The 10,031-nt window shown below is 40.3% G+C and overlaps 1 protein-coding gene across 1 annotated transcript in view; it reads left to right on the top strand.

The window, feature by feature from the left end:
- Positions 1-10,031, top strand: part of WDHD1 (WD repeat and HMG-box DNA binding protein 1) — a 127,164-nt gene that overhangs the window by 66,596 nt on the left and 50,537 nt on the right. The window contains exons 14-15 of the mRNA XM_042781987.1: positions 1,494-1,631; positions 3,705-3,861. Coding sequence (XP_042637921.1) covers positions 1,494-1,631; positions 3,705-3,861 — 295 coding nt within the window. The remainder of the gene's footprint in view (positions 1-1,493; positions 1,632-3,704; positions 3,862-10,031) is intronic.

Below are 10,031 nucleotides of genomic sequence, written 5' to 3'. Positions count from 1 at the left end.
TCTCCCATGATTGTTCTCTCCAAGGAGTGTATCTACCTCAGGTAAATGTTCAATTCGTATGCCTGTCTTTTGTTTGGCTGGAAGCCACAGGTGTGGCTTCAGTTCCAGAGTTGAAGGGCAGCTAGGGGCCGTAGTCTCAGTGGTTCCACCATCTCCCTATATCTTTAGACTTAATATCCAACTGTCCACTTGAAATCTTGGTCACAATAAAAATTTTGATTTTTTTTTTTCCTTATCAATGTGCTTCTTAACTCATTAATTTCCCCATCTTAGTAAATAGCATGTTATCAGTCCACTTGTATCTTCTCCATTAACACTCTAATTCAGCTCAGTTATAATCTCTCGGACATTTGTAATAGCCTCCTGACTAGTCTTTCAGCTTCAATTCTTGCCTTCTACAATTCATTCTTCACACAGCCTAGGTGATTTATTTATTTATTTTTTTAATTTTATTTTGATTTGGGTGAAGATTTACAGAGCAAATTCACTTTTCATACAGCAGTTCACATATACTTTGTCTCATGTCATTGACCACAGTTTACCACAATGCAACAGCTCCTCTCCTACTTCTTCCCCATAGTTACCTCTTCCCAGTGTCCATCCCTCCTGAGCTGTCTCCTTGTGCATAAGAAGCCCTTACTTCTCCCATGGTTGTTCTCTCCAGGGCATGTATCTACTTGAGGTAAATGTTTAACTCACATGGCCTAGGTGATTTTTTAAAAACAAATCAGGTCACGTTCCTCTTCAAATCATTCTGGTGACTTGCCATTGCATTTATAACAAAAATCAAGGTTCTTATTATGGCTGAAAAAGTCCTACAAGATCTGACCTTTGCCTGCCTCTTCAACCTCATTCTTAACACTTTCTGTTATGATCTGGCCATATTGGCTTTTTCTGTTCTTAGAGTCCTCTAAGCTTGCTTCCACCTTAGGCCCTTTTCATTGGCTGTCCCCTCTGTCTACTACAGTGCTCTTCCCCATAAAGTTTGTGTGGCTGGCTCCAACTATAATTCATATCTCAGTTTAAATTTTACTCTTTCAAAGAGGCCACCCCTAATTATCCAATCTAAAGTATCTACTCAGTCTGATTACTCTGTGTCACGTTATCCTTTTAACACTTAACACGTTATTTTTCTTGTTTGTGTGTTTGCTTCCGGCCCTATTCTTCTATTTGAATATAAATCACATGAGAACAGTGACATTGTCTTGTTCATCATTGTATGCCCAGTGCCTGAGACAGTACCTGACACATAATAAGCTCTCTATAAATATTTCTTCAGTGATTGAATAACTACTTTATATGAATAGTCCATGTAGCACATTACTGTGTTCTAATATTTGAATGATACCTTACTGTGGGTAGATTATCCACAAAAAACAGTGCTGCTTAATCTAGAATTTATTACAAAATGAATTCAATTCACAGAAAATAACAGAGTGAATTATAGCTGAATGATTTTTGATGTCTGATTTATATTTCCATTGTTTGAGCAGGCACAGGATTTGATGGTGATCAGTGCCTTGGAGTTGAACTGCTGGAGCTGGGGAGGAAGAAGAAGCAAGTCCTGCGTGGAGACCCACTTCCTCTTACAAGGAAATCCCACCTTACATGGGTGGGATTTTCAGCTGAAGGCAAGATAAATTTATTTCTTTACACAAAAGACATTTTGTCAAGAAGAAAAATGTTTAAAGATAAATCGTCTACATTTTAGGTTTAAATGTCTTTAATATGTCAGCAAAACTAGAAACTAGTATTGTTAGGCAAGGTAGCCATTGATTTATATATAAGAGTTCTTTATGAGAATTCTAATTAGAAAACTTAAAAAGAGGAATTACACTTTTCTGAAAGTGATAGTGAGGAAGAAGTAGAAATCAGTGGTGAAGTGTGGCTTTTCCAGCAGATTCCACAGAGAAAACAAGAATTTTCTAGAGCTGCAGTGGCCACATGTGGCTTTTGTGTGCTTGAAATCTGGCTAATCTGAATTGTGATGTGCTGGAAGTGTAAAATACACTCAGACTTTTGAAGACTTTGTATTAAAAACGAATGTAAGATATCTCATTAATATTTTTTTTATGTTGGTTTCATGTTAACAAGGTAATAACTTGTATATATTGGGTTAAATATGTTATTAAAATTAGTTTCACATTTGGTTACTTTTAAAATGTGGCTCTTGCTATTTGGTGGTGAGTCAGTTCCAACTCATGGCAACCCCAAACGTGCAGAGTGAAACTACGCTCCATAGGATTTTCAGGGCTGTGACCTTGAAGCAAGTCATCAGACTTTACTTCTGAGGTACCTCTGGGAGGTTCAAACCACCAAACTTTTGGTCAGTAGTAGCCCAGTGTTTAACCGTTTCTGTCACCTAGGGACTCCTATTGTAGCTCTAGAAAATTAAAAACTATAGTTACAACTCACATAATATTTCTATTAAATTGTGCTATTGTAGAATCATTTAATAGTGGCTTATGACAGATGAGAGGAACCCTGGTGGCACAGTGGTTAAAACACTTGGCTGCTGACCTAAAGGTTGGTGGTTCGAACCCACCAGCTCCTCTGTGGGAGAAGGATGTGCAGTCTGCTTCTGTAAAGGTAATAGTCTTGGAAACCCTATGGGGCAGTTCTCTTCTGTCCTTTAGGGTCACTATGAGTCCAAATCAACTGGTCAGCAATGGGTTTAGTTGTTTTTTGTTTTCGTTGATGCTGATGATTTGTAGGACACTGAAGAGTACCTTATCTTAAGGGGCCTGTTGACTCTGTCTCAAGGGCTTAGATATTTCCATTATTGGAGATTTGTGCCTTTTAACTACATTACTAGAAACTCATTTGTCTTAAAAAAAATCAAATATTTCTAGATATGTTTATAATTAGGATATTAATCATCTCTACTCTAGTAATGTGACCATTCTTCTAGCTTTTTCTTGTAGCTTTCCTTTCCCCCAAGCATTTACCAGGTCCAGAATCTGAGGAAACTGTTGTTTGCAGAGTGACAAGTGTGTGCAGCCACAGATAGAGAGAAGGGTAATTAGGTCATTGCTATATTCTTCCTGAGGTGGGGGAAATAGGAAGCTTACCTGTTTTCCTAGGTAAAAATTACAGCAGACAGGACAGTGTCTTGGCCAAGATAGAGAGAGAGGGAAGAAGAAGGGTACCAGAGACAAATTTGTATCAGATTGTGGTCATTTATCTGTCTCTCTCAAGTAGGGAGTCTTCAGATTCCAGCTTTTTTGTATTAAAAAAAAAACCCATAAACTGAAATTGGCTTTAAAAGTATTACTGATGTATTCCACCAGGTGGCATAATTTTCATTGAAACTATCAATTCTTTCTTTTTATTTGGGTAAATTTTAGGTATATTTGTTGTTGTTATGTGCCATCAAGTCGTACCCAACTCATAGCGACCCCTTCTTGGGTTTCCGAGGCAGTATCACTACGGAAGTAGATTGCCCCATCTTCCTTCCGAGGAGTGGCTGGTGGGTTTGAACCGCCAGCCTTCTGGTTAGCAGTCAAGTGCCTTAGGCACTATGCTACCAGGTATATTACATGCGGTTTTATTTTGTCTTCAGATAGATCTTATTCTATGCAGTTAATGAAACTTTTATAGGAAATAATTTTTAATTTTGCTTTTTAAAACAAAAAGTTTGAGTAGTTTATTTAACAAGCGTATAGCTATGTCTCCAAGTAATTTCTTTTTCTCTTGGTGCACAGGTACCCCCTGTTACGTGGATTCAGAGGGCATTGTTCGAATGCTTAACAGGGGACTTGGTAATACCTGGACTCCTGTGTGTAACACAAGAGAACACTGCAAGGGGAAGTCTGATCACTACTGGGTGGTTGGTATCCATGAAAATCCCCAGCAGCTGAGGTGAGCTATTAGAAAAGGTGGCTAAAGTTAACTCTTTTTAAAAAGTACTTTGAAATTCTCTATATTGTGCTTTTTAAATGTATTTGTTTATTTGTCTTTCTTTTTGGTCTGTTTACTTGCTTTCTATATGTATCAAATTAGTAATTTGTTTATATTCGCTTTGAAGTTTTTAGCCAATTGCTTGACTTGAATGAAATTTATTGAACAAAATGGAAGTTAAATTTGTAAGTGTGACATTACCGTCAATTTAGGCAGATTTGGGTGTGGTTGGATGTTTCTGATTATTATGGCATTTCGCCTTTTATTTAAAGTCTTTTATTTTAAACTCTGATTTAGAATTGATTGTATATAACTCAGCTACTTTTGGTAGTTGTTGTTGATTGGCTTTGCTTTTTTTAAAAAAAAAATTTTAATTTTATTTTTGCAGTGTTTCCTCCACTCCACTCCCACCCCTGGTAACCAACAAAGAAAGTTTCCTTCCATATATAAACCTTTCCCTGACTTTTTATGGTAATGAACTAATACAATATTTTTCCTTCTGTGATTAACTTATTTCACTCAGCATTGTGTCCTCCAAGTTCATCCACATTATGTGGTGTTTTGAAGATTCTACAATATTCTTTAGTGTTGCATAGTATTCCATTGTATGTATGTACCATAGTTTGGTCATCCATTCTTCTGTTGTTGGCTACTTAGGTTGTTTCCATCTTTTTGCTATTATAAATAGTGCTGTGATGAACATGGGTGTCCATATATTTGTTCTTGTCCTGGCTCTCACTTCTTTAGGATATATACTTAGTAATGGGATTTCTGGACCAAATGGTATTTCTAATTCCAGCTTTTTAAGGAATTACCATACTGCTTTCCATAGTGGTTGTATCATTTGACAGTCCCACTAGCAGTGTAGGAGAGTCCCAGTCTCTCCACATCTTCTCCAGCATTTGTTATTTTCTGTCTTGTTGAACTTTGCTGTTAGTGAACTCAGCTACTTTTTGAGATTTTTAGCTTGATAATTGCAACAGGGGAGAGGAGTGATAGAAATGCTTGCAATATGTAATTGACTACAAGTGTAGAATTCTCAGTCCATAGAATTTCACCTCAATAGTTTATTAAAATTTTCCTTTTTTTTTTTTTTATGCCAACTATCTTCTCAGTGTACAGACTGTCAACATTATGTAGGTACTTGGTGAACAAAGAGGCCTCTGCTTTCATGGGGCTTATAGTCTTATAAGGTAGGCAGATAATAAACAAGTAAAATACTGATTATAACTTTGGGTAAATACCACTACTTATTCTGACCAGACCCATGATGGAGGACAAGAGGGGATGTTCTAGTTGGGGTGTTTACAGAAGGCTCTTAAAGGAGGTGACATTTAAATGAGACCTGGAAGCAAACGAATGGAGTCTGTTACAGAAGAGTGGATTAAAAAGTAGTGAATGCAGAGAAGACAATATGTACAAAGGCCCTGAGTTAGAAAGAAATTAATGTGTTTGAGGAATTAAAAGAATGCAAACACGAATTAAAAGAATGCTAAAATCCACAATGATCTCATAATGTTAGACACAGGCTATGTTATAGGCCATAGTAGAGAGGTTTTAATTTTATTTGAAGTGTATCAGGGTTTAATCCAAGGAAATAATATAATCTGATTTATCATAAAAAGAAAAATGTGTGCTACATGGATGGAAGCAATAAGTGTAGAAGTGGGCAGACCAGTTTTCAACCAGTGGGCTTACTCCCTTCCACTGGGGATGTTTGGAAATGGGGGTTGTTATTTTTGTTATCACCAGTGAGTAGGGGTCACTTGCATTTAGAGAGCTAGGACCAGGGTTGCTAAACATCCTGTAATGTAGAGGGTGGTCCTGCTCAACTACAAATCATCCTTCCCTAGATGTTATCAGTATCACCATTGAGAGGCACTGAGGAGAGTTTTCCAGTCATTCAGTTGAGATAAGACTAGTTTGCACTAGTGTGAGGGCAGTAGAAATGAAAAATAGTGACGTTCAGCTGCTAACTGAAAGGTCAGCGGTTTGAACCCATCAAATGATGCATAGGAGTAAGATGTGGCAGTCTGCTTTAATAAAGGTTACAGCCTTGGAAACCCTATCGGGCATTTCTACTCTGTCCTTTAGGATCAATTGCTGTGAGTCAGAATTAAGTTGAGAAGTAGATTCAAGATAGAAACAGGACTTGCTGGTAGATTGAAGGTAGAGAGTCAGAGAGAAGAATCAGTAATGACAACCATGTTTCTAATTTAAGGAAGTAGATGGATAGTCATACCATTTATAGAAATAAACAAATAGATAACACATTGAAAGGGCAAAGGAGTAGAATTGAATCAATGGAAGACAGAATTAGTGAGATTGAAGACGAATACCTCAATGCTTCTTTGGACCTTGGTCAATCAGAAAGGAGATCAAAACAAATGAAGAAAGCTTAAGGTACATGTGGGATACCATTAAAAGGAATAACCTACATGTAATTGGAATTCCAAAACAGGAAGAGACAAATAAAACCACAGAAACAATTGTTGAAGATTTGTTGAAAGAGAATTTCCCTTTTTGGGTGTGTTAAGTTTGGAATATCTATGAAACATTGAAATGGAGGTATTAAGAAAATAGTGGAATATAAGATTGACAGTCAAAAGGAAAATTTTGGCTACAGATAAAAATTTGGGATTCACCAGAATATAGAAGGTGCTTAAAGTCACAGTAAGAGAGGACTTTGGGTAAGACAGCGGAATGGGCAGACAAGCTGTACAGACCCTCTCCAAAAAAGAGAAGAGAAACTAATTGACAGAGATCCAGAAGATAATCCTGGAGCCCTGAGCTTTCAAAGGAAGTATACAGAAGTGGATTAGGAACCAACTAGTGGAAGAACCTGAAAGAAAACATTGAGTACAGAGATAGATGGAGTTGCAGACTGTTGCTACTCTGACAGCACCAACAGCCTAAATATTTCCAAGTGGTGTTGGGACCTAATCATTGACCTAAAGATCAGCCCTGGTTGCCAAGGGCTGCAGGTATGACTGCACTGGTGGCGGATGAGTAGGAAGGGAAACAGCAAGGTGGGAGAAAACCTGAGCTGTGGACTACTGGCTGTCCGGAGGGCACAGAGATTCTGAATGTTTACAGGTGGGAGCCATTTTGGATATTTAAAGTGACCGAGGGTGCAGCCATTTACAGTGTTTGCATTTTCAATATTTAAAGTGACAGTATTCTCATCCAGATTCCAGGGACCTAACTGTAAGCTCTGCTTGCCAGGACAACAGGAACATACGGGGAGGCTGACAACAGGAAAAGAGACAGGTAGTGAGTGTATCTGCACTGTCAGCGAGTGAATAGAGGAGCACAGTACCCTGCTTATTTAGATAACATCGAAAGAAAACGAAAATCTTAGGCAAATCACTCCAACATACAATCACCAATTAGATATAAACACAAAACTGTAACAATGTCTCAGACAACAGAGTATCACAGTCCACACAAAGAAATAAGATAAAGCCGTAAAAACAAGGGACCAGGATACAGACCCAGAACACATCCTTGAGGAAGAAGCAGCATTGGAACTCCATGATAAGGAATTTGAAAGAATTATATTTATTTACCATCTACGGATGGAGAGACAGATCAGGGAAAACACTGATAAAATTAGGGAAAACACTGATAAAATTGAGGAAAACACAGACAAAACCCTAGAATAATTTCGAAAGACAATACAAGAACAAAATGACAAAATAAATGAAAAAACAAAATCTACAGTTAGAAATCTTGAAGGTTAATACTAAATTTTCAGAAATAGATAACACATTGAAAGGGCAAAGGAGTAGAATTGAATCAATGGAAGACAGAATTAGTGAGATTGAAGACGAATACCTCAATGCTTCTTTGGAAAGGGGTCAATCAGAAAAGAGATCAAAACAAATGAAGAAAGCTTAAGGTACATGTGGGATACCATTAAAAGGAATAACCTACATGTAATTGGAATTCCAAAACAGGAAGAGACAAATAAAACCACAGAAACAATTGTTGAAGATTTGTTGAAAGAGAGTTTCCCTGGTATGATGAAAGATTAGAATATATCTATCAAGAAATCCAGCGAACCCCAAATGAGATGGACCCAAAAGAAAATCACCAAGACTTATTATCATCAAACTCACCAAAACCAAAGACAAAGAATCCTGAAAGAAACATGGGAAAAACAAAAAATTACCTTCAAGGGGCAACCAGTAAGAATAAGCTCGGATTTCTCAGCAGATACCATGCAGATGAGAAGACAGTAGTATGGTGTGGTGGTTATATTTGTGTGTCAAGTTGGCTGGGCCTGGCTGAGTGGCTGGGCAGCTGGTGGTAGTTATTCCCCACAATGAGACTGGCAAACAACTCCATGGCGGGATCTACCACAAGCAGCTGGGTAGCTGCCTTTGGGATATGGTCTGCTTCCTGTATATAAGGCCTTAGGAGAAGCCTCAGGAGTGGTCTCTAGCCTATGGCACGCTTGGACCCTGCATGTAGCCGTATCTTGCTCACCAGCCTGCTATGCTCTGCTGACCTTGGGACTTAAAATGGACTTAAGTTAATGGCCTGCTGTGTGGTTTGGTAACATCAGGACTGTGCCTTTTTCCTTGTCAACCTTGGGGCTTCTCAGCCTCAGCAGCCAGCAGCTGTCTGAGTGAAGAAAATACCTCTAGCAGTGTGCCAGGAGCAGAAGGCAGAGCTGGACCCCAAGGTTGAGGGGCTTTCACCCCGCCCCTAGAGCCTGGCACTTTGAACTTTGACTTAAAGCCTCCAAATTGTAAGAGACTATACTCCTGTTTGTTATGGCATCCCATTTGTGGTATATTCCTGTCAGAATGGCACTAGGTAACCAGAACAGAATATGGTACCGAGAGAGTGGGGTGCTGCTCTAACAGGTGCCTAAAATGTGGAAACAGGAGTGGAGTGCCTCCTTGAACCAAGACCCTGGCAGAGAGATCCCGGCATACGGCATGACAGACGGCAGGAGCAGAGCAAGAGACTGGCATGACAGACGGCAGGAGCAGAGCCCAGAGACCAGCATGAGACGGCAGGAGCAGAGACGAGAACCAGCGTGAGACAGTGACAGCCTTACCAGCTCATGGAGGAGAAAGCTTAATGCCTTTGGTTAGGTGACTTCCTGGTGGAGTGGATTGCCTTCAGGAATTAATTAGTAGAAGAGACCAGCTTGAAATGGAGTAGCAGGTTGGCTGGCCCATGGAGCAAAAAAGCTGAGTGCTTTTTGAGTAGGGTTTTTCAGTGAAGTGGGTTCCTTTTGGCATTAATCGGCAGAAGCAGAGATCAGGGAAACGGAGGCAGAGCTGCCTCAGCCTGAAAGGGTAGGACCATGACCTTTGGGGGTGGAACGATCACAGCCCCCTAGGTTTCAAAGAGCCAGGCCTTCACCGACTTGGTTCTGGAGTGTGGGCTGCTCGTTCATGTGAGCCAGTGGGATGGAGCCATAGCAGCTGCCCAAGAGTGAGGGGGCGGGGCTGCCATGCCCAAGAGGAAGAGGAACAGGGCCCGCAAGGCCAAGGGGGTGAAGTCTCCACTTAGAAGAACTAGGGGACTGGAGCCACCCAGTAGAGGAGACCTGTACAGATACCACCCATTGAAGAGCTGTACAGGTGCCAAGTTGACAAGGGGTGGAATTGTGGTGGTTTGGTTTGTGTGTCAACTTGGCTGGGCCTGGTTGACTGGTTGGGCAGCTGGTGGTAGTTATTCCCTATGATGAGACTGGCAATCAACTCCATGGTGGGATCTACCACAAGCAGCTGAGTAACTGCTTTGGGTATGTGGTCTGCTTCCCGTATATAAGAAGCAGCTTTGGGAATGGTCCCTAGCATACGGCACGCTTGGATCCTGCATGTAGCCGTGTTGTTTTTCAGCAGCCTGCCATGTTCTGCTGACCTTGGGACTTACAATGAACTTGAATTAATGGCCTGCTGTGTGGTTTGGTAACATTGGGGCTGTGCCTTTTTACTTGTCAACCTTGGGCTTCTCAGCCTCAGCAGCCAGCATCTGTCTGAGTGAAGATATACCTCTAGCTCCAGTGGGCCGGGAGCAGGAGGCAGAGCTGGGCCCCAAGGTTGAGGGGCTTTCACTTAGCTCCTAGAGCCTGGCACTTGAACTTGGACTTAAAGCCTCCAAATTGT

This window comes from Orycteropus afer, unplaced genomic scaffold (genome assembly GCF_000298275.1).
Source record: "Orycteropus afer afer isolate SDZICR_OR568_19922 unplaced genomic scaffold, OryAfe1.0 scaffold00214, whole genome shotgun sequence".
Taxonomy (NCBI): Eukaryota; Metazoa; Chordata; class Mammalia; order Tubulidentata; family Orycteropodidae; genus Orycteropus; species Orycteropus afer.
The sequence above is the reverse complement of the archived record's forward strand: the minus strand, read 5'-3'. Positions and strand labels throughout refer to the sequence as shown.